Source organism: Callithrix jacchus, chromosome 9, assembly GCF_049354715.1.
Source record: "Callithrix jacchus isolate 240 chromosome 9, calJac240_pri, whole genome shotgun sequence".
In the NCBI taxonomy this organism is placed as follows: domain Eukaryota; kingdom Metazoa; phylum Chordata; class Mammalia; order Primates; family Cebidae; genus Callithrix; species Callithrix jacchus.
In genome coordinates, this window is record NC_133510.1 from 124,905,680 (window position 1) to 124,930,774 (window position 25,095).

General features: G+C 48.1%; 1 protein-coding gene and 1 pseudogene across 2 annotated transcripts in view; one reads left to right on the forward strand and one right to left on the reverse strand.

The window, feature by feature from the left end:
* Window positions 1–8,296: 8,296 nt before the first annotated feature.
* Window positions 8,297–9,781, reverse strand: LOC100401030 (ferritin heavy chain pseudogene; annotated as a pseudogene).
* A 9,444-nt stretch (window positions 9,782–19,225) lies between these two features.
* The window catches only part of TMEM120B (transmembrane protein 120B), a 56,500-nt gene continuing 50,630 nt past the window's right edge, over window positions 19,226–25,095 (forward strand). Inside the window, exon 1 of one of the 2 annotated variants that reach the window (XM_035257883.3) lies at window positions 19,226–19,499. In XM_035257883.3, the coding sequence (XP_035113774.3) occupies window positions 19,234–19,499 (266 nt within the window). In that variant the 5' untranslated portion in view covers window positions 19,226–19,233. The remainder of the gene's footprint in view (window positions 19,500–25,095) is intronic. The other variant, XM_035257884.3, reaches the window with a different exon arrangement.

Consider the following 25,095-nt stretch of genomic DNA (forward strand, 5'->3'; position numbering starts at 1 on the left):
CTCTTGAAGTCTTCCAGAAATTTTAGAATTCATGGGGAAAAACCGCTTTAGAGTCTAGTCCCTATGAACATATGTCCTGGTCAGGAAAGTGTTAGGAAGACTCGTTGAACAAGGGCCAGAGAAGGAAAAACGCTGCGCAGGTTTCCTATGACTGTGTCATGAAAGTTACAGATGCTTTGGAAGTCCCTTTTATCTGTTTCTCAACTTTATTTCATAAACATTTGTGGAGAGCTGGGTGTGGTGGCGCATGCCTGTAGTCCCAGCTACTCGGGAGACTGAGGCAAGAGAATCACTTGAACTGGGAGATGCAGGTTGCAGTGAGCGAAGATCATACCACTGCACTCCAGCCTGGGTGACAGAGCAAGAGTCTGTCTCAAAAATAAGTAAATAAAAAGCTGAAAGGAAGGAAAAGTGACTCTTGAGTATCCTGAGGAAGCTGCTCAGACATTCGCTGAGGCTGGTAAGAAAAGCTTTTCTCCTTTGGGTGGCCACCATCTCCCTAAGTTGTTCTCTCCTTGAGAGATAGGGTCTTAAAAGGGTCCTAAACTGGCCGGGCTCGGTGGCTCACATCTCTGCTAAAAATGCGAAATTAGCTGGGTGTGGTAGTGCATGCCTATAGTCCCAGCTACTCAGGAGGTTGGGCCGGAGAATCACTTGAACCTGGGAGGCAGAGGTTGCATTGAGCCGAGGTCATGCCACTGCACTCCAGCCTGGGCAACAAGAGCGAAACTCCCCTCAAAAAAAAAAAAAAGGGGGGGGGCCAGGCGCGGTGGCTCATGCCTGTAATCCCAGCAGTTTGGGAGGCCGAGGTGGGTGGATCACGAGGTCAAGAGATCAAGACCATCCTGGTCAACATGGTGAAACCCCATCTCTACTAAAAATACAAAAATTAGCTGGGCATGGTGGCGCGTGCCTGTAATCCCAGCTACTCAGGAGGCTGAGGCAGGAGAATTGCCTGAACCCAGGAAGCAGAGGTTGAGGTGAGCCGAGATCGCGCCATTACACTCCAGCCTGGGTAACAAAAGCGAAACTCTGTCTCAAAAAAAAAAAAAAAAAGAAAGAAAGAAAGAAAAAGATTTGGGTCAGGCATGGTGGCTCACACCTGTAATCCCAGCATGATGGGAGGCCAAGATAGATTACAGTGGTGCGATCTTGACTCACCACAACCTTCGCCTCCCAAGTTCCCCGCTCTTAAATAGAGCCTCATGAGAGAAACAGTACCCTTCCCAGCTGTGGACATAGTTATGTGAGAATGTGATTGAGGCTGTGACAGGCTTGAGAAATAAAGCCAACCTCTTGCAGATGGCAGAGAAAAAGAACTTGAGTCCTTAAAGACGTTCTTACCACCGGGCGCAGTGGCTCATGCCTGTAATCCCAGCACTTTGGGAGGCTGAGGCGGGCGGATCATGAGGTCAAGAGATCGAGACCATCCTGGTCACCATGGTGAAACCCCGTCTCTACTAAAAATACAAAAAATTAGCTGGGCATGGTGGTGCGTGCCTGTAATCCCAGCTACTCAGGAGGCTGAGGCAGGAGAATTGCCTGAACCCAGGAGGCGGAGGTTGCGGTGAGCCGAGATCGTGCCATTGCACTCCAGCCTGGGTAACAAGAGCGAAACTCCATCTCAAAAAAAAAAAAAAAAAAAAAAAAGACATTCTTAACCATTCACAACACTGTAAGACCATTGGACTCGTTCTATGACATAATACATTTTCCTTACTGGCTAAGCACTTTGGGTTACATTTACTTGTGGGTAGGCTGATGATGGAGGCGAATGCAACTCTACCTTGCAGGCTTATCCACCTTGTTGACTTCTAATTAACCTCAGTTCCCAGAATGCCTCTAAGGTTTCTACTTTATCTGCTGTTAAGAGCAAATAATTGTCTGGGCAGGCTCACGCCTATAATCCGAGCACTTTGGGAGGCCGAGGCGGGTGGATCATGAGGTCAAGAGATCAAGACCATCCTGGTCAACATGGTGAAACCCGTCTCTACTAAAAACATAAAAATTAGCTGGGCATGGTGGTGCATGCCTGTAGTCCCAGCTACTCAGGAGGCTGAGGCAGGAGAATCGCTTGAACCCAGGGGGCGGAGGTTGCGGTGAATCGAGATCGCGCCATTGCACTCCAGTCTGGGTAACAACAGCGAAACTCCATCTCAAAAAAAAAAAAAAAAAAAGAGCAAATAATTACTGCAAATCCTACCCTTGGTTTAAAACAACCTTGATGACATATTCCTTCTGAAGCACATGTACTCTTTCCCTATGGTACATAAGCCCTGGGTCTCGGGGCTGACAGTGCATGGATCCACCATCTCACAGCCACCCAAGACATGGCTTTTGTTCATAAATTCCTATTAAATGTTTCATTCTGAGCCAGGGTGAGTGGCTGACACCTGTAATTCCAGTGCTTTGACAGGAGGAATGCTTGAGGCCAGGAGTTTGAGAGCAGCCTGGACAAAATGGTGAGACCTCATTCCTACAAAAAATTGAAAACCTTAACCAAATGTGCTGCAGGTGCCTGTAGTTCCAGCTACTTAGGAGGCTGAGGCAGGAGGATTACTCAAGCCCAGAAATCTGAGGCTGCAGTGAGCCATGATTGTGTCACAGCACTCCAACTTGGGCAACAAAGCAAGACTCTGTCTCTAAAAAAAGAGTTTCTGGCAGGACACGGTGGCTCACGCCTGTAATCCCAGCACTTTGGGAGGCTGAGGCGGGCGGATCATGAGGTCAGGAGTTCGAAACCAGCCTGGCAAACATAGTGAAACCCCATCTCTACTAAAAATACAAAAAATTATCCAGGTGTGATGGCAGGTGCCTATAGTCCCAGCTACTCAGGAGGCTGAGGCAGGAGAATCACTTGAACCCGGGAGGCAAAGGTTGCAGTGAACTGAGATCATGCCATTGCACTCCAGCCCAGCCGACAAGGTGAGACTCCATCTCAAAAAAAAAAAAGTGTCTTTCTGAGAAACCAGATTTGTCAGCTTCCTTCAGCCTTTGGGAGTAGGTTTGCTCACGGTAGGACACTGATACATCACCCCCAGGCTACCCCAAGAAACAATGCGCACTGGCTTTGTAACATCAACTTGGCTAGTTGAATTGCATTTCCCAGAATTCCTTTTTCTATGTGTTTCTGGTGGGGTGGGCCACAAAGGGCAATTTTCTGTGGCATGAGATTTGGGGTATGGAAGTGGAGCAGCAGCCATGCTCTTACTGATGCCTGGAAGGCTAGGGCAGAATCACCAGCCACTTCTGCATCTCCTGAACATTGTCCCTTCCCTGCCTGCCATGGGTCTGCCTGCCCCTGGATCCTCCTTTGGCTTCTGTGACCCCTGAGCCAGCTCCCTACCCGAGGGGACCAGCATTTCCTGCAGGACACCCATGTCATCAAAGCTAGGGACAATGAGGACTGACCTAGGTTTCAGTCTGTCCTTGTAGATTTCAGCTCTTGCTCATGGGTTCCAAATTGCTCTTGCTCTTCCCTACTTTACATCCATCTTCTGTTCTCAGCGGCCTGCCCTGCAGACTCAGGCTCCAGCATCAGACACAGAGACCCGGCATTATGCAGATATTCTAACCAGATCTCACCATTGTGGAGTATCCTAGCTCTGACAAGTCTCTTAAAACCCACGTGTGGCCGGGCGTGGTGGCTCACGCCTGTAATTCTAGCACTTTGGGAGGCTGAGATGATTGGATCTCTTAAGCCCAGGTGTTTGACACCAGCTTGGGGCAACATGGTGAAACCGTGTCTGTACAAAAGATACAAAAATTAGCCAGGCATGGTGGCACATGCCTGTAGTCCCAGCTATTCGGGAGGCTGAGGTGGGAGAGTCACTTGAGGCCAGGAATTGAAGGCTGCAGTGAGCTGTGATTTTGCCCCTGGACTCCAACCTGGGCAACAGAGCAAGACTCTATTAAAAAAAAAATTTTTTTTTAAGTAAAAAAACAAAACAAAACCAGGAATGGTAGGCAATGCAGGAATAGTAACGGAAGGAAGCCACCACAGTAAGACTGGTGGGACACAAGGAGATGTGGCCAGAGCTCAGGGCCAGGGTCGGGTCAGGTGGCTCACACTCGTAATCCCAGTGCTTTGGGAGGCTGAGGCAGAAGGATTACTTGAGGCCAGGAGATTGAAATCGGCTTGGGAAACATAGCAAGACCCTGCCTCTACAAAAAATGAAAAATTACCTGGACATGATGGCACGTGCCTGTGGTACCAGCTACTCAGGAGGCTGAGGTGGGAGAATTGCTGGAGCCCAGGAGGTTGAGGCTGCAGTGAGCTATGATTGCGCCACTGCCCTCCATCCTGGGTGATAGAGTGAGACCCTGTCTCAAAAACAAACCCCTTCCTGCCAAAAAAAGGCACCTGGAGGAAGCCTGTGCAGCCATTTCAGCCAAACATGCTACTGGGGCTGGTGCCCAAGACAAAGAGGGGAGAAGTACCCCAGCTTCTCCTCCTGCCTTCCAGCCCCCGCCAGTGCCTTCCATTGACGGAGCTCAGCAGGAAGCCTGGAAAGCTCAGTCTGCGTGTCCGTCACCCTGGGAAACGGAGCAGAGCAGGCGGAAGGGTAAAGAGGGGATCGGGTGTCATTCAGGCAGATGACAAGTACGCTAAATATTCACCCACTCAATACATATTTATTGAGTGCCGGGAACTGTGTTAAGTGCTGAGGCTATAGCCTTGATCAAAACAATGTCCCGTGGTTGGAGACTGGAACTGTTTTAGGATGCCAATGAGAAGCCTAAGCCACAGGAAGACACAGGGTCTCAACCACATGTCATAGCAATTGCTTACATTTAACATTTCCCTAACCAGAAAACATGCTGGCGTCGGCAGATGCTAAGTTAACCAAACTGAAGTACAATACACTTAATTTAACAGCTCTCCAGAAAGAAACACATGAATTTGGCAGCTGCTTCAAAGATGCTCACAAGTTTGAAACACCCTTTCTACTGCCTCACGGCTCTATGAAGTACTTGCAGTTTTGGAGTTAGAGTTCATCTAACTTCTTTGATATAATTACATTTCTAGGACTTTTTTGTTTTTTTTTTTGGACCCAGGCTGGAGTGCAATGACGTGATCTCAGCTCACACAACCTCCGCCTCCTGGGTTCAGGCAATTCTCCTGCCTCAGCCTTCTGAGTAGCTGGGATTATAGGTATGCGCCACCATGCCCAGCTAATTTTTTGTATTTTTAGTAAAGACAGGGTTTCACCATGTTAACCAGGATGGTCTCAATCTCTTGACCTCATGATCCACCTGCTTCGGCCTCCCAAAGTGCTGGGAATACAGGCGTGAGCCACCGTGCCTGGCCCACTTTTTTTTTTTTTTTTTTTTGAGACAGAGTCTCGATCTGTTGCCCAGGCTGGAATGCAGTCGCAAGATCTTGGCTCACTGCAACCTTCACCTCCTGATTCTCCTGCCTCAGCCTCCTGAGTAGCTGGGATTACAAGTGCTACCTCCACGCCCAGGTAATCTCCAACTCCTGACCTCAAGTGCTCTGCCCACCTTGACCTCCCAAAGTGCTGAGATTACAGGCGTGAGCCACTGTGGCCGACTACATATATATATATTTAGGGACAGGTTCTTGCTGTGTTGTTCAGGCTGGTCTCTCCCTTTTTTTTTTTTTGAGACTCCATCTTAAAAAAAAAAAAAAGGGTAAAGAGGAGATCGGATCTCGGCTACTGTCACCCAGGCTGGCGCGATCTCGGCTCATTGCAACTTCCGCCTCCTGGGTTCAGTCGATTCTCCTGCCTCAGCCTCCTGAGTAGCTGGAATTACAGGCACGGGCCACCAAGCCCAGCTAATTTTTGTATTTTTAGTAGAGACAGGGTTTCACCATGTTGGCCAGGATGGTCTCAAACTGTTGACCACCTGCCTCGGCCTCCCAAAGTGCTGGGATTACAAGCCTGAGCCACCATCCCCGCCATTGTTTTTTGTGTACAAGTTTTTGTGTGGACATAATGTTTCATTTCTCTTGGTACTACACCCATGAGCGAATTGCTGGGTCATATGGTAACTCTGTGTTTCCTATTTTGAGAAACTGCCAAACTGTCTTCCAAAGTGGCTGCACCATTTCTCATTCCCATCGGTGATAAATGAGGGTCTTAATTTCTCCACATCTTTGACATTTATGATTGTCTTTTTAATTTTAGCCATTCTAGTGGGTGAGAAGTGGTATCTCACTCTGATCTGATTTGCATTTCTGTAATAATTAATTATGTTGAACTCAGTGTATCTTTGTTAAATGCAGTCCAGATTAAATAGCCACATCAAAATTTTTATATTATTAATTTGAACAATTAATAACAAGTACCAGCTCAGCTGGGGAGACCCCCACCCAGGCGGCGCTGAAGGCAATGAGAGGCAGAGGCCCAGATAGAATAGCAGAGTAGGTCTATCCAGGGGCCAGCAGCCTGTCGAGCTGAGAGCCTCAGGGGCTGCCAGCATTCCAGGCTGAAGGCCCCCAGCAGATTCTGATCCACATACTTAGTCTCTCTTAGCAGATGATTGTTATTAATAAACAGGTGTTCTGTATTTAGTCACAATGCAAAAATATTCCACATAGGCAGCTGTTACCCGCTTACCACTAATTGCAAACTAAAAGGTATTCTCCACAAGGGAGCCATGGGGGCAGGGTAAACTTCATGTTTCTCAACAAATTAATACTTTAGTTATTCTCTGGTTACAAAAGTAGTATATGCTGAAATGATTATTCCTCAAATCAGGATAATCATTTGAGGGGCAGAGAGAGAAAGCCAGGATTGGAGAAGAAAGACATGGGTCATTTAGAGTGATGGCATGGCCGGGCATAGTGGCTCATGCCTGCAATCCCAGCACCTTGGGAGGCCAAGGTGGGTGGATCACTTGAGGTCAGGAGTTTGAGACCAGCCTAGCCAATATGGTGAAACACCGTCTCTACAAAAATACAAAAATTAGCTGGGCATGGTGGTAGGCACCTGTAATCTCAGCTTCTTGGGAGACCGAGCAGAAGAGTCCTTTGAACCCAAGAGGCAGAGGTTGCAATGAGCTGAGATCACGCCACTGCACTCCAGCCTGGGCAACATGAGCAAAACTCCATCAAAAAAAAAAAAAAAAAGAACAATGGCAATGTCTTATTCTTGACCTAAGTCATAGTTACATGGGTTGACTTTGTAATTATTACTTAAATTACATCAGTACACTTTGTGCACTTGTTTGTATGCCTATTCTATGTCACAATGAAAAGATTATTACCATTTCACATTATTACTGTTGAAAATTTGGAAAGCAAATGTTTTGCCTGATTAAAGATGAATAAGGATAAATGTTTTCAACATCTGATCATATCAGTGAGTTTTTCTTTGAGTGGTACATTTTCAAATTGTGAGGAAAATGGAAAAATAGTATTGGTTAATATATCTTTGTTGAACAAACCTTTTGCCTTTTGTTGGATAAAACAAATTTCAAGATGTTGCCAGCAGGTGGCGGAATAAAACAAGATTTAATCTTGTAGCCCAAAAAGCAAATCAAAACAAAAACGTAAGCAGCAGCCAGCCCTTTACCTAGTCTTTGGAAAGCATTTCTTGTAAATTTCCCAGCCGTATCTGCCATAATAGAAAATAACTTGGTAAATAGGGCCCATGGAGAACTTTCATTTTATTTTTTTGAGACAGATCTTACTGTTGCCCATGCAGTGGCCTGATCTCGGCTCATCGCAACCTCTGCCTCTTGGGTTCAAAGGACTCTTCTGCTCAGCCTCCCACGTAGCCAAGATTACAGGCACCCACCACCACGCCCAGCTAATTTTTGTATTTTTGTAGAGAGGGTGTTTCACCATATTGTATAGGCTGGTCTCAAACTCCTGACCTCAAGTGATCCTCCTACCTTGGCCTCCCAAGGTGCTGGGATTACAGGCATGAGCCACCGCGCCCAGCCTTAAAGGGGTAATTTTTATGGCATGTAAATGATATATTAGTAAAGGTGTTTTCTGTTTTGTTTTTTGAGACAGAATCTTGCTGTGTCGCCCAGACTGGATGGAGTGCAGTGGCGCCATCTTGGTTCATGGCAATCTCTGCCTCCTGGGTTCAAGCAAGTCTCCTGTTTCAACCTCTGAAGTAACTGGAATTACAGGCATGTGCTATCACGCCTGGCTAATTGTTGTATTTTTAGTAGAGATGGGGTTTCACCATGTTGGCCAGGCTGGTCTCGAACTTCTGACCTCAAGTGATCCAACTGCCTCAGCCTCTCAAAGTGCTAGGATTATAAGCATGAGCCACCACACCTTTCCAAAACATTTATTTTATTTTATTTTGGGGGGAATACCAAATTTCTTTATTTGAACAAATGGTACAAAGAACTTAGGTGGATGTTTTGGTACAACTTATAGAAAAGGTAAAGGAAACCCCAACATGCATGCACTGCCTTGGTGACCAGGGAAGTCACCCCGGGGCTATGGGGAAATCAGCCTAAGGCTTAGCTTTCATTATCACTGTCTCCCAGGGTGTGCTTGTCAAAGAGATATTCTGCCCAGCCAGACTGGGATGCTCCCATCTTGCGCAAGTTGGTCACGTGGTCACCCAATTCTTTGATGGATTTCACCTGCTCATTCAGGTAGTGCGTCTCAATGAAGTCACACGAATGGGGGTCATGTTTGTCAGTGGCCAGTTTGTGCAGTTCCAGTAGTGACTGATTCACATTTTTTCCCAAAGATAATGCACTCTCCATGGCATTCAGCCTGCTCTCCCAGTCATCATGCTCTGGTTTCCTGATATCCCGGAGGAAGATGCGGCCACCTCGTTGGTTCTGCAGCTTCATCAGTTTCTCGGCATGTTCCCTCTCCTCATGAGATTGGTGAAGAAAGTACCTGGCAAAGTTCCTCAAAGCCGCATCATCGCGGTCAAGGTAGCAAGACATGGACAGGTAGACGACGTAGAGCTGCAGGTTGATCTGGCGGTTGATGGCGGCCTCTTGAGTCATGGTAGTAGTTCTGGTGCACCTGTGAGGGGGACGCGGTCGTCATGGCGGTGGCTAAGGAGAGGCGAGGGTAGCAGTGGCTGTGCAGCGCTGCAGCGGCGGCGGGGGCCTTGGGGCGGTCCGAGGGCCCAGCGCGGTGTGGAGGTGACAGGAGGGCTGGCTATGGGCGGCCGGCCAGGGTTGGGGACAAGTGCCGGGTTCCGTCCAAGCACTGCTGAAGCAGGAAACCGTGGCGATTCTCAGCAAAGAACGTCTCTGAAACATTTGTTTTTAAGAAAACACAAATACCTAGTGCTGACATTATGCCAGGCACTTTGCCTGCCTATGTTATTATATTTCATCTTCGGAACTATCCCACAAGGAGGAGTTAATGTCTTTCTTACAGGGGCAGGTAAATCAAGAATTCTCCTGCAAGCACTAAAACTGGGATTTCTTTTTTTCTTTTTTGCCCAGGCTGGAGTGCAGTGGCATGATTTTGGCTCACTGCAACCTCCACCTCCTGGGTTCAAGTGATTCTCCTGCCTCAGCCTTCCAGGTAGCTGCGACTACAGTCACATGCCACTAAGTCCAGCTAATTTTTTTTTTTTTTTTTTCTGAGACAGAGTTTCACTGTTGTTACCCAGACTGGAGTGCAATGGCACATCTCGGCTCACCGCAACCTCTGCCTTCTGGGTTCAAGCAATTCTCCTGCCTCAGCCTCCCGAGTAGCTGGGACTACAGGCGCACACCACCATGCCCAGCTAATTTTTGTAGAGACGGGGTTTCACCATGTTGACCAGGATGGTCTCGATCTCTTGACCTCGTGATCCACCCGCCTTGGCCTCCCAAAATGCTGGGATTATAGGCGTGAGCCAGTGCGCCCAGCCCTAATTTTTGTATTGTTAGTAGAGATGGGGTTTCACCATGTTGACCAGGCTAGTCTCAAACTCCTGATTTCAGGTAATCTACCTGCCTTGGCCTCCTGAAGTGCTGGTATTACAGGCGTGAGCCACCATGCCTGGCCTAGGGCTGGAATTTGAACTCAAGTCTGCCTTCCTTAGCTAAGCAAATCACATAGACTCTGTCCAATCTGAACTTACTCCTCCGGATGCATATCGCTACAGAAGGACATAAAGGACATTTTGATATTTGAACAGTTAACATTAATCAAATGAAATTTATTAGATAATACCTGCTTTTTACATTATAAACCTGTGATGGACAAGTTAGTGGTTTTAAATTTCTACTAAACACCTGAACAACCTTGCAATAAAAATTCCATTAATTTACATGATAAACCATTTATGTTACACTAAATTTACCCAATTTTTTGCAGGACACATGAATTATCATATAACTTTTCTTTTTTTTTTTTTTGAGACAAGGTCTCACTCTGTTACCCAGACTGGAGTGCAGTGGCACTGTCTTGGCCCACTGCAACCTTTACCTCCCACTTTCAGGTGATTCTCCTGCCTCAGCCTCCCAAGTAGCTGGAACTACAAGCATGCACCACCATGCCCAGGTAGTATTTTTTGTAGGGACAGGGTTTTGCCATGTTGCCCAAGATGTTCTCAAACCCCTGGGCTCAAGCGATCCTCCTGCCTGGCCTCCCAAAGTGCTGGGATAAGCTGATCATGTGACTTTAATCAGTTGTACACATTATTTTTGGTCCTGCTTTTTTTTTTTAAACATGACTTATTGTAGCTGTTTACAGGTATTCATTTAATTCCCATAATTATCATTTTAACAGCTGTATGGCATGACGTGATATAGACTAAAGTTCAGCAAACTGTTTTCCTATTGTGGGTATTGAGGATTTAGCCATTGTGTGGCTGATCTGAAAATGCCGCTGTCAACATCTTTGGACAAATTTTTTGCTATAATTTTTGGGACTATTTTGAGCAAGGGCATTTGTTGGAAATAGAAGAAGGAAAAGTCCAAGGAATTTTAGCTTCTCTTTGGACATGTGCCCTTGTTTTTAGAATTGGCTCTTGGCATTTTGCATCGCATGAGTAGCACAGCTGCTATTAATGGTAGTTACATGATCTTGGGTAAATTCCTTCACCTCTCTGCACCTTAGACTCTAGCACTGGCTGGTAAATTGTAGAATTGCAGGATCCTGGGCCTCTCCTAGAACCTATTGAATCAGAATCTGGATTTTAGCAAGATGCCCAGGTGGTGATTCATGGGCACAATAAAAGTCAGAGAGGCTGGGCACAGTGCCTCACACCTGCAATCCTAGCACTTTGAGAGGCTGAGATGGGAGGATCACTTGAGCCAGGAGTTTGAGACTAGCCTGGGCAACATAGCGAGACCCTGTCTCTACAAAAAGTAAAAGAGTCAGCCAGGTATGGTGGCTGTACCTGTAGTACATGGCGCACCTGTAGTCCCAGCTACTAGGGAGGCTGAGGGGAGAGGATTGCTCAAGTCTGGATGGTGGAGGCTGCAGTGAGCCGTGATCATACCACTGCACTCCAACTTGGATGACAGAGAGACCTTGTTTCAAAAAAAAAAAAAAAGAAAGAAAAAAGAAAAAAAAACAGGGTCGGGCGCCGTGGCTCATGTCTATAATCTCAGCACTTTGGGAGGCAGAGGCAGGTGGATCACGAGGTCAAGAGATCAAGACCATCCTGGTCAACATGGTGAAACCCCGTCTCTACTAAAAATACAAAAAATTAGCTGGGCATGGTGGCGCGTGCCTGTAATCCCAGCTACTCAGGAGGCTGAGGCAGGAGGATTGCCTGAACCCAGGAGGCAGAGATTGCGGTGAGCCGAGATCGCGCCATTGCACTCCAGCCTGGGTAAGAAGAGCGAAACTCCGTCTCAAAATAAATAAATAAATAAAGTGCTTTGGGCAAGAACTGGGACAGGGCAGCAGCCTAGTCAAACCTGATACCTGGCACCTGAGTGGCTGCTCAGATCGGGGTGGCTGGCTGGTGCCATCTCCAGAGGGGCTCCTGAATAATGCACGTGGAATCGTGACCCAACAGAGAGAAGCGTCCCTCAGATTTGCAACCTGACCACCTGGCTGGCCTTTCCATGGCACTTGCCTGGATCTCCCTGGAAGGCAGGGCCAACCTCCCCTACCCAGAGGCAGCTTGGGGCTGAAGGACCTGTTTAGATTGCAAGCTGTAAGCAGAAGTGAAGGGTTATCTGCTTCCCAAATCCTCTGCTTGCTAACATTATATTCTTCCTTCAAGGCCCTGTGTTTTCATAGTCCCAGTGAAATGAACCATTTTCTGTTTTTTCTTTCTTTCTTTTTTTTTTTTTTGAGACGGAGTTTTGCTCTTGTCACCCAGGCTGGAGTGCAATGACACAATCCCGGCTCACCACAACCTCCGCCTCCCGGGTTCAAGCAATTCTCCTGCCTCAGCCTCCCAACAAGCTGGGATTACAGGTATGTGACACCACGCCCAGCTAATTTTGCATTTTTCTTTTCTTTTCTTTTTTAACTGTAGAGGGGAGTATCATTGACTGACATAATTTTGCATTTTTAGCAGAGATTTGGTTTCTCCATGTTGGTCAGGCTGGTCTCAAACTCCTGACCTCAGGTGATCTGCCCACCTCACCCTCCCAAAGTGCTGGGATTACAGGTGTGAGCCACCTCACCTGGCCCTTTTTCTGTTTTTTCACCATTCAAGTGATTTAGCTGGTTTTAGAATCTTCACAACATTGGTTCATTCTCTTCATGACATATTGTATTGGGAGTCTTAAATGTCTCCAGAGACCAGCAGGTAACATAAACCCACGATGGAGGCCTGCGCAAGACTACTGGGAATGGTGGGGACTGCAGCAAGAGGCAGGGTCCATGAAATGGCACTAGCTGTTCCTGTGTTCCAGGCAATCCCCATGCAGTGTGATGAGATCTTCCCCCTTTTTTTTTTTCTGAGATGGAGTTTTGCTCTTGTTGCCCAGGCTGGAGTGCAATGGTGTGATCTTGGCTCACCATAACTTCCACCTCCCAGTTTCAGGTGATTCTCCTGATTCAGCCTCCCGAGTAGCTGGGATTACAGGCATGTGCCACCATGCCCAGCTAATTTTGTATTTTTAGTAGAGATGGGGTTGCCCCATGTTGGTCAGGCTGGTCTCGAACTCCTGCCCTCAGGTTGTCCACCCACCTTGGCCTCCCAAAGTGCTGGGATTATAGGCATGAGCCACTGTGCCTGGCCAGAGCTTCCCATTTTTCAAAAGAAAGTACTAGGAAAGAGGAATTTTTAGGGTTACCAAATATAGGAGAAGTAGAAAGAGGAGGAGAAAAAAATGCAGAGAAAGAGAAAGAGAAAGAGAACCCAACAAGGTAAAATCCACAATGTCTAACATTCAATCAACGATAAACAGGCAAACATGCTGGAAATTGCCACTACCAAAGAGGGCAAAAATACATCAACTGAAACCAATCCGAAAGTGACAGATATGAGAAGTAGTTTATAAGGATATTAAGACAGTTATTGAAACTGTATTTCATATGTTTACAAGGTTAGGTAGAGATATAGAAGATGCAAAGACAAAAAAAATTTCTAGTGATGAAAACTACAACATGTGAGATAAAAGATACCTTGGATGGGATTAACAGCAGATTAGACATTACAGTAGAAAAGATTAGTGACCTGGAAGATGTGATGCCAGAAACTGTCCATTTTAAGTGTGTTATTACATGACTGTATTTGCCTGTTAAAACTCATAAAATTGTATTCCCAAAAGAATAAATTTGGAAGAGACAACACCTTCAGTCCACACCAGTGAATAATGTTTCTTTCTGGTTTGCAAAAAATTGAAAAAAAAAAAAAAAGAATGAGTTTTACTTCTTGTCAGTTATACTTTACTAAAGCTGACAGAAAAAAAAAAAACTCTTTGGTATATGATGCTTGGAATTTACTTCAAAATAATATAAAGGCAGGAAAATGGGTGGGAACATAAATGAAACAAAGTTGGTCATGAGTTGAAACTGAATATTAGATATTATTCTCTCTACTTTTTAATTTCTCCAAAGTTTTCTTTGTAAAAGTAAGATAAATAAATAAATAAATAAATAAATATTTCAAGTTGGATTTTTTTTTTTTTTTTTGGAGAATTAAAATTTGGGTTTTATTGATTGCAAAGAGCCAAGACAGGATACTCCCCGTTTAGCTAATAATGGTTCACTGGGGGAAAAAAGAAAAAAATTAAAGTGACTGGGTATAATGATTCATGTCTGTAATCCCAGTACTTGCGAGGCCAAGGAGGATTGCTTGAAACCAGGAGTTTGAGACAGTCCAGGGCAACATGGCAAGACCCCATCTCCACAAAAAATTTAAGAAATTAGCTAGACGTGGGGACAGGTGCCTGTAGTCCTAGGTACTTGAGAAGCTGAGGCGGGAGGATCGCTGGAGCCTGGGAGGTCAAGGCTGCAGTGAGCCATGATCTCACCACTGCACTCCAGCCTGGGTGAGAGAGCAAGACCATGTCTCAAAAAAGCAAAACAAGGCTAGGCTTTTTTTGCTCACACCTATAATCCCAGCACTTTGGGAGGCTGAGGTGGGTGGATCAGGAGGTCAAGAGATGGAGATCATCCTGGTCAACAAGGTGAAACCCCGTCTCTACTAAAAATACAAAAATTAGCTGGGCATGGTGGTGTGAGCCTGTAGTCCCAGCTACTTGGAAGGCTGAGGCAGGAGAATTGCTTGAACCCAGAAGGCGGAGGTTGTGGTGAGCTGAGATCATGCCATTGCACTCCAGTCTGGGTAACAACAGCGAAACTCCGTCTCAAAAAAAAAAAAAAGAGATGGGGTTTCACCATGTTGGCTGGTCTTGAACGCCTGACCTCAGGTGATCCACCCACCTCAGCCTTCCAAAGTGCTGGGAATACAGGTATAAGCCACCACACCTGGACTTTTTTTTTTTTTTGAGAGGGAGTCTTGCTCTGTCACCCAGGCTGGAGTGCAATGGCAGGATCTCAGCTCATTGTAACTTCCACCTCCCAGTTTCAAGCAATCCTCCCACCTCAGCTTCTGAGTAGCTGGGATTACAAGTGTGTGCCACCACGCCCAGCAAATTTTTTTGTATTTCTTGTATTTCTTAGTAGAGATGGGGTTTCTTTGTGTTGGCCAGGCTAGTCTCAAAATCCTGGCTTCAAGTGATCTGCCTGCCTCAGGCTTCCAAAATGCTGGGATTGCAGGCCGCACCTGGCCTCATTGCTATGTCTCTAATGCCTAGAACAATGTCTGATGCATAGTAGATACTCAATCTTTTTTTTTTTTTTAAAGACAGGGTCTTGCTATGTTGCCCAGGCTGGCATCGTACTACTGGGCTCAAATGATATTCCCACCTCAGCCTTCCAAGTAGCTGGGATTATAGGCACATGCCATCATGCCTGGCTCCAACATTGTTTTAATCAGTATATATATACTGATAATATATACTGAATATATATACGTATATATATATACACACATATGTAGATATATGTTGGGTTTTTTTTTAGACAGAGTCTTGCTCTTGTTGCCGAGGCTGGAGTGCAATGGCACTGTCTCGGCTCACTGCAACCTCTGCCTCCTGGATTCAAGTGATTCTCCTGTCTCAGCCTCTAGAGTAGCTGGGATTACAGAAGTATACCACCACACCCAGCTAATTTTGTATTTTTAGTAGAGGTGGGGTTTCACCATGTTCGTCAGGCTGGTATCACACTTCTGACCTCAAGCGAACCACCTGCCTTGGCCTCCCAAAGTGCTGGGATTACAGGCATGAGCCACCATCCCTGGCTAATATACATATACATTTTTTTCTTTTTAGATGGAGTCTCTGTCAGCCAGGCTGGAGTGCAGTGGCACGGTCTTCACTTACTGCAACCTTGGCCTCCTAGATTCAAGCAATTCTTTTGCCTCAGCCTCCCAAGTAGCCTGAAATTACAGGCATATGCCACCATGCCCGGCTAATTTTTGTATTTTTAGTAGAGACAGGATTTCACCATGTTGGCCAGGCTGGTCTCAAACTCCTGACCTCAGGTCATCTGCCTGCCTCGGCCTCCCAAAGTGCTGGGATCACAAGCATGAGCCACTGTGCCTGGCCATGTTTTAGTAAATATTTTAAAAACAGATGAGTGATTTCTTTTTTTTAGTTTGCAGTTCCAGTATTAGACCCGAGAAACTACTGATCTGAAGACAGAAACCAACCTTCATGCAGTTGAGTGTTCCCACCTCCGGGGGCTGATACTTGCAATGCCACAATTTTTGGAAGTTGATTGCCCCATAGTCCACCAGTGAGCTTCGGAACCTCTGATTTCTTAATTAATAGGGCACTGGTTTAGGAGTCAGAGATGAGAACTTTAATTCAAAGTAAGCTATTAATTCGCTGGGAATCGTGGGCAGATCACACCCCTCTTCAGGACTCAATTAAGAGCTGCAAATATTTCTCTGTGTGCTTATGTGCATATTTACCATTAAAAATCGTCAGAGGTGCTTAGGAGCCCCAAAAGTTGGGAACCTCTGCAGTAGATGGTCTTTAAAGTTCATTCCTTTAACAAATATTTATTGAAGGCCTACTGTGTGCCAAGCCCTGCGGCTCCAACAAAGCCTGAGACACAGGTAAGTTCCCTGAGATCTTGTGGAGGTTACATTCCCGTGGAGGGAAACAACCAGCCCTCAAACAATTACAGATGATGGTAACTTGCAGGAAGGAAATTAAACAGGTGATAGGGAAGTGATGGAGGGAGGCCAGCTCTCCAGGTGTTCAGGAAAGGTCTTTTTTCAGAGGTTATGGGTTTGAACCGTGTCCCTCAAAAAGCCATGTTCACTTTTATTTGAGACAGAATCTTGCTATGTGGCCCAGGATGGAGTGCAGTGGCATGATCTCGGCTCACTGCAAGCTCTGCCTCCCAGGTTCAACTGATTTTCTTGCCTCAGACTCCCAAGTAGCTGGGATTACAGGCGCCCACCACCACGCCTGGCTAATTTTTGTATTTTTAGTAGAGATGGGAGTTTCACCATGTTGGTCAGGCTGGTCTTGAACTCCTGACCTTAAGTGATCCATCTGCGTTGGCCTCCCAAAGTGCTGGGATTACAGGTGTGAGCCACAGAGCCCAGCTGACACATTCACTTTCTAACACCTAGTACCTTGGAATGTGACCTTTCAGATGTAATTAGCTGATATGCAGTTGCACTGGGAAAGGGTGTCTTTTTTTTTTAATTTTAATTTTAATTTTTGAGACAGGCTCGCACTCTGTCACCTAGGCTGGAGTGTGGTGATTTGATCATAGCTCATTACAGCCTCGACCTCTGGAGCTCAAGTGATCCTCCATTTCAGCCTCCCAAGCAGCTAGGACTACAGGCTTGCATCACAGTGCCGGGCTAATTTTTGTATTATTAGGGGAAACAGGGTCTTACCATATTGGCCAGGCTGGTCTCCAACTCCTGGCCTCTAGTGATCTGCTCACCTCAGCCTCCCAAATTGCTGGCATTACAGGCATGAGCCACCACGCCTGTCTGGATAGGGTGTCTTTTAAGAGAGGACACACAGAGACACGCATATAGGGAAGAAGATGTGCAACAGGGTAGAGATTGGGGTGAGGCAGCTATGAGCTAAGGAACTCCAGAGCACAAAGCCCCCACCCCCGCCCCCATCCCCAGCTATGAGGCGGGAAGGAAGGATTCTGCCCGGAGCCTCAGAGGGAGCACTGCTCTGCTGACACCTTCCTCTCAGATTTCTGGCTGTCAGAACTATGAGACAATACATTTCTTTCCTTTTTTTTTTTGAGATGGAGTTTCGCTCTTGTTGCCCAGGCTGGAGTGCGAAGGCATGATCTCGGCTCACAGCAACCTCTGCCTCCTGGGTTCTAGTGATTCTTCTGCTTCAGCCTCCCTAGTAGCTGGGATTACAGGGGCCGCCACCAAGCTCAGCTAATATTTTGCATTTTTAGTAGAGATGGGGTTTCACTGTATTGGCCAGGCTGGTCTCAAACTCCTGACCTCAGGCGATCCACCCATCTCAGCCTCCCAAAGTGCTGGGATTACAGGCGTGAGCCACTGCACCCAGCTTCTTTCTTTCTTTTTAGACACTGGGTCTCACTCTGTTGCCCAGGCTGGGGTGCAGTGGAGCAGTCATAGGTCACTGCAGTCTCGACTTCCCAGGCCCAAACAATTCTCAGACCTCAGCCTCTGGAGTAGCTAGGACCATAGGCATGAGCCACCACACCCAGCTGATCTGTAAATTTTTTATAGAAAAAGGGTCTCCTTATGTTGCCCCAGTTGGTGAGAATACATTTCTATTGTTTAAACCACCCAGGTTGTGGTTATGGCAGCCCTAGAAACTAACACAGGGCATGGTGGCTCATGCCTGTAATCTCAGCACTTTAGGAGGCCAAGGCGGGCGAATTACTTAAGGTCAGGCGTTACAGAAAAGCCTGGCCAACATGAAGAAACCCGCCTCTACTAAAAATACAAAAACTAGCTGGGTGTGGTGTAATCTGGTTACTCCAGAGGCTGAGGCCTGAGACTCACTTGAATCTGGGAGGCAAAGGTTGCAGTGAGCTGAGATGACACCACTGCCTTCCAGCCTTGGCGACAGAAAAAAAAAAAAAAAAGTGAGCTAGATATTAAGGAAGAAAAAAACCTAAAAATAGAAAAAAGAGAGAGAAAAAGTAAAGTACACATGTGTCATTTGAAACTGAGATCTTAATGATGAAAAGAAGGCATATCATACGAAGATTTAGAGGGAAGAAAGTCAGGAAGAGAAAAAGCAATGGCTGGAAGGTACGCGCCCAGGGCGGTGACACAGAAGGGACTGCAAAGCTAGGCAGGGGCAGTTCTTGCAGGACTTGGCAGAGGAGGGGACAGAACTGGATTTAATCAGCTTGGAGGCGGTTGTGACCCTTGAGCGACAGAAACAGCTGTCAAGAACGTCACCCAGAACGTATGAGGGCAGGAAACTAGATGTATCAGCTGCAGCACATAATAATGACAACGTGAGATGACCACGCCCTCTGCGCTGCACCGCCCGGCCCCGACCTTGCTGGAGGGTCGATGTCACCTCCAGCCTTCTTGGGCGCTGGCCTGAGCTCAGGTCAGGCAATGACGCGGGGAGGGGGTGCTAAGCCTTCACGTCCCCCAAATCTCCTTTCATTCCCCAAATTTTAGACACCCCAAAACACACAATCTAAGTCAAACAAGCTCTGCTAATGCAACCTGCTGACAAGTCTCCCAGCTGTTCTTGGAAGAGAGAGGTTCTGGAGGCACAGAGGCACTTCCAAGGCGGCCGCAACAGACCCTGCAACACCTTGCAAGGCTGCAAGGTCCGGCCCGGCACGCCGCGCGCGGGGCGGGGCAGGGGAGGATGCGCATGCGCGGCCCCGCCTCCCAGGCGTGGGGCGGGGCCGTGACGTCAGGTGCGCGCGTGGCTCCGACTGCGCAGGAACAGCTGGTTCCTCCGAGGGCGGCCGGCGAGAGCGCGGGCGTGGGACGCTGGGGTGGCCGCCGAGCCGCGCTGCGGGAGCGGCCGACACAGCCGCTGGCGCCTTGCACCAACTCACCATGTCCGGGCAGCTGGAGCGTTGCGAGCGCGAATGGCACGAGCTGGAGGGAGAATTTCAAGAACTGCAGGTAGGGCCAGACCACCTGGTCCCGCAACTCTGCTGTGCGCGGTGCAGCGCCTTCCTCTGCCTGAGTCCCCGGCCCAGGCGGTGGGGACTGGCAGGGCCTAGGGAGTGCCCTGGCGAGGCCCTGGGGCGGACCGGCGGAGTGGACCAGCCCCCTCCCATCTCCAGGCGCTTGGGCTCTTCGTTCACATGGGGCGCCGGGTCGCAGCTCCCCCTTCCGCCGCCCTCTCACTGGCTCTCTGCTCCACGCACCCCCTTCGCTGCAGAAAGTTGGTTCGTGGCCTTTGAGGCAAGTTCCAGGCGTGTTCATCTTGGGAGGGGGGAGTTCAAGAGAACAGCCCAGCCCCCACCTCTGCAGGGTCTTCCCAAATCCCACCCCACCCCGCCCCGTCCCATCTGCTTTTGGTAGCTCAGCTCCCACCCATACTCTGGCGGGGTAGCCCTATCCTGCAGCTCTGTTTCGGGAGATGTACTTAGGAGCGTTTCACCTTGAACCTCTAGGCTATGCTTGGGGATTAGAGACCCCTATTTCCTGTCTTGGGTGCTCTGACGCGGCTGCAAGCTGAGTTTGGCGTGAAGACCATCTGTCAGTTCGGACAGCTGGGTTGCCTCATCCAGTGATAGGGGAAGCTCCCAGCCCTATCCTTCTGGCCCAGAGCCTGACACAGGGTGGGGTGAGGGCGGGTGTAAAGCGGGGGGGGGGGTCCCCTGAGACAACGGCATTGCCGTTGGGAGAGGGGGAGGTCCTGGCAGCAGTCGTTCCTGGTAAGAGGTTCAGAGAGGCCACAGCTACCTACGGTGTTGACTAGAGAGGCCTCAGGAATCCTTGGGGTTGACCAAGAGGGACTCAGGAACTATTTTGGAAGACAGGGATGTTTCCTCTCCAGCCACGGGATTGTTTTTGGAGGGTTGGCTCTGCCTGAAATTGCATTGCACACCCTCACCCCAGTCCTTTCATTTGGAGCAGTGGCATTGTCCCTGTCCATGTAGCCCTTGTCTGCAGCTCCGTTGGCCTACAGTGTGCAGAGGAGGGGAGAGGAGGTTGCCAAGGGAATCTCTGATGGGTCTTTCTAGACACGAGGTTGGAAATTCTGACCTATAGACAGAGGGGTGCTGGAGAGTCCGGGCAGGAACGATGGTGCAGTTTCAGGCATGAACAGAGGGGAAGGGACCTAGACCCATCTTGGCCTGTCCAGCATGTGTAGGTTGATGCCTTCTCCTCTAGGGCCTGGGTCCCATCCAGTTCCCAGAGGACCCTTTTGGCTCCAAGACTTAGCTACTCCTTGTTTTATTTTTTGACGGAGTCTTGATCTGTCACCCAGGCTGGCGTGCTGTGGCACAATCTTGGCTCACTGCAACCTCTGCCTCCGAGGCTCAAGCAATTCTACTGCCTTAGCCTCCCAAGTAGCTGGGAACTACAGGCGCATGCTACCACGCCAGGCTAATTTTTTGTATTTTTAGTAGAGACAGGGTTTCACTGTGTTAGGGTGGTCTTGATCTCCTGACCTCAGATCCACCTGCCTTGACCTCCCAAAGTACTGGGATTACAGGCATGAGCCATTGCACCCGTTCCCCCCCCCCCCCCGCCCTTTTTTTTAAGGGGCAGAGTCTTGCTCTATTGCTAGGCTGGAATACAGTATCTTGATTTCAGCTCACTGCAGCCTCTGCTCCAGGTTCAAGTGATTCCCCTGCCTCAGCCTCCTGAGTAGCTGGGACTACAGGTACACACCACCACACACAGCTAATTTTTTGTATTTTAATGAGATGGCTTTCATTCATTGTGTTGACCAGGATGGTCTTAATCTCCTGACTTGTGATCTTCTGGCCTCGGCCTCCCAAAGTGCTGGGATTACAGGCGTGAGCCACCGTGCCCAGCCTGTTTCTTTTTTCTTGAGCTGGAGTCTCACTGTCACCCAGGCTGGAGTGCAGTGGTGTGATCTTGGCTCACTGCAGCCTCTGCCTCCCCGGTTCAAGACCTGCCTTCGCCTCCCAAAGTGCTGGGATTACAAGCGTGAGCCACTGTGCCTGGCCCTCAGCCACTTCTTCTTCTTCTTCTTTTTTAAAATACTTTAAAGCCGATTCTGTAAAAACCACTTCGTAATGCTTTGCCCTACTGGGCTCTGAGGTCATGGTCAGCTGTGGAGCCACAGAGTGGGTATTAGGGTTGGGAATGGGAGAAGAGAAGAGGTTTGCTTTTCTGTGTGAAGTTTATGTTGTTCATAATTCCTGTCCCTTGCTCTGCCTTAGACTAGGTGGAGGAGGGGGAAGAGAATACTTCAGAGCAAGGTCGGGTGCGAATGGCTCATGCCTGTAATCCTTGTGCTTTGGGAGGTGGAGGCAGGCGGATCACAAGGTCAGGCGTTAGAGACCAGCTTGGCCAACATAGTGAAACCCCTTTACTAAAAATACAAAATTAGCTGGGTGTGGTGGCATGCACCTGTAATCCCAGCTACTTGGGTGGCTGAGGCAGAAGGATTGCTTGAACTTGGGAGGCAGAGGTGTCTGTGAGCCAAGACCACACGATTGCACTCCAGCCTGGACAACAGAGTGAGACTTCATCCCCAACCCCGCCCCCCAAAAAAAAAACTACAACAACACTTCAGAGCTATGCAGTTAATGCAATTAACAGCAATTAGATAGCAAGTCTTGGCAGGCAGAGGTTGCAAAGGAGTTGTCTGATTCTTTTTACTTGGTCCCCAAGATGCTCAGGTGTGTTAGGGACAAAGGGATTGGGAATCAGTTCTAGATTTTGTCCCCTGGTGCACCACAGGTGTTGTAGAAGACGGTCAGAGTGAGTGGAAACTGAGGGCTCCTGCTCAGTTCATGATGGGGGAACTGGAAGGGATTGCATCCTACTTGGGGAAGAGGGACCCTGCTGGCTCTGGGCTTTGGTGGTCAGCTGTTGGGGCAGGGGCCAGTCAGGGATGGCTCCCGATGTCAAGGTCATAGACTGGAGTAGAAACTACTGTCTACATCATCAGTTCACAAATGAGGAAATTGAAGCTTGGACGTGCTAATTGGCTAGATGGGGGGTCACACAGCTAGTTAGTGGTAAAGCTGGGGCTAGAATTCAGTTCTCTAAATGTTGGGAGACCCGTCTCTGCCTTCCCGCCCTTTCCTTCATATTAAATGTGAGAGCTCTGAACTCTCAAGATTCTGTATATAAGTAGGATGTCCATTGTATATGTACTTGGCAGTTTTGGATACGAGGTATTTGTTAGGAGCCCATCTTGGTGGTTCATACCTGTAATCCCCGAACTTTGGGATGACAGGTTGGGAGGATCACTCCCAGCAGGATTGCCCAGCAGTTCGAGACCACCCTAGGCATATAGGGAAACCCCTATTACTACAAATAATGCAAAAAGTAGCTGGGTGGGGGTCAGACGCAGTGGCTCACGCCTGTCATCACAGCACTTTGAGATGACAAATTGGGAGGATTGCTCCCAGGAGGATTGCCCAGCAGTTTGAGACCAGCCTGGGCAATATAGGGAAACCCCTGTCTCTACAGATAATAAAAGAATTAGCTGGGTGTGGTAGTGCATGCTTGTAGTCCCAGCTACTAGGGAGGCTGGAGTAGGAGGGCTGCCTGAGCCCCAGGAGTCAAGGCTGCAGTGAGCCATGATTGCACCACTGTACTCTAGCCTGGGTGACAGAGCCAAACCCTGTCTCAAAAAAAAAAAAGATTTGTTGAGGCACAAGCAGGTAGCAGCAGGTAGGTAGATGGGCACAGTTAACTGGAAAGCTTAACAATAGGAAGGATTTTTTTTTTCTACCAGAAAATCTTGGTCTATTTTAATTTTCCTACATCTTCCTTAGAATCCAGGTGGAGGGTTCTGTGTTTGTATCACCTTGATTCTGGGGTAATGCGTAATGTCTATGCTTTACCTCTTTTTTCCTTTTTTTTTTTTGTGTGTGTGCGTGTATGTCTGTGTGAGACAGTCTCACTCTGTTGCCCAGGCTCGAGTGCAGTGGTGTGATCTCAGCTCACTGCAGCTTCTACCTCCTGAGTTCAAGAGATTCTCCTGCCTCAGCCTCCTGAGTAGCTGGGATTACAGGTGTCCGCCACTGTGCCTGGCTAATTTTTCTTTTTTCTTTTTTTTTTTTGAGATGGAGTTTCGCTCTTGTTACCCAGGCTGGAGTGCAATGGCGCAATCTCGGCTCACCGCAACCTCTGCCTCCTGGGTTCAGGCAGTTCTCCTGCCTCAGCCTCCTGAGTAGCTGGGATTACAAACACGCACCACCATGCCCAGCTAATTTTTTGTATTTTTAGTAGGGACGAGGTTTCACCATGTTGACCAGGATGGTCTCGATCTCTTGACCTCGTGATCCACCCGCCTTGGCCTCCCAAAGTGCTGGGATTACAGGCGTGAGCCACCACGCCCGGCCTAATTTTTCTATTTTTAGTAGAGACAGGGTTTCACTATCTTGGCCAGGGTGGTCTCAAACTCCTGACCTCATGATTCACCCACTTCAGGCTTCCAGAGTGTTGGGATTACAGGCATGAGCCATCATGCCCGGCTTCCCTTTTTTAAGTGAAGGAAAGAAAGAACAAACCTAATTCTCAGACCCCAGAGGATTTGAAAGGTCTTTGGAATTTCCCCCCTCCCTAACACAAGAAAACCCAACATAATCTCTGGGACTCTCTAGAGGAAAGGATCAGTTTTCTTTGGACGGTGATTTACATGTGTCAGGGCCTTCCTGAACCCTGGGGCACAGTTGAATCTCCACAAGGACTTAGTTTTTGGGTGATTGGGGTTTCAGCCATGCTGGTGAGTTGAGTGCTTTTCTGAGACCAGCAGTGTGCGTCTGGTCTTCTGGCCTGTGGTGTGACCGCAGAAGGTCACTTACAGACACTAGGGCAAGTAATTTAATGAGCATTTCCTGCCTTGGATCACTGGAAACCTGACCTTGTCCCTCCCAGCCAAGGAAGGAGGTGGCCCTAAGCAGCTCTTCCCTAGGCCTGACCTCACAGTGATGCAAGGGCCTTGAAGGCCATCGTAAAGATTTTAGCTTTTACTGTCAATGATGTGTGCATCCATCTGGCTGCTGTGTATAGAAAAGACATCAGGGATACAGGCTCAAAGCAAGAAGATCAGCATTATTTCATTAATAACCCTATGAAATAGATCCTGGAATCTTCATTTTACAGAGGTTAAGTAAATTACCCAAGGTCACATGGCTTATCAGTGCTGGAGTCAGGATTCGATCCCAGGCTGTTGAACACCAGTGTCTGTGCTCTTAACCACTGCCCAAGGCTGATCTGTACCCTGGGTACTCCTATTAGCTTTTGTTTCTCTTCCATCTTGGCTTGGCTTGTGGGTGTCTTTTTTTTTTTTTCTGAAACAGTGAGACAGAGACTCCTCTGTTGCCCAGGCTGGAGTGCAGTGGTGCAATCTTGGCTCATCACAACCCCTGCCTCCCTGGTTCAAGCAATTCTGCCTCAGCCTCCTGAGCAGCTGGGACTGCAGGCACGTGCCACCATGCTTGGCTAATTTTTGTATTTTTAGTAGAGATGAGGTTTCAATATGCTGGCCAGGCTGGTCTCGAACTCCTGACCTCGTGATCTGCCCGACTCGGCCTCCCAAAGCGCTGTGATTACA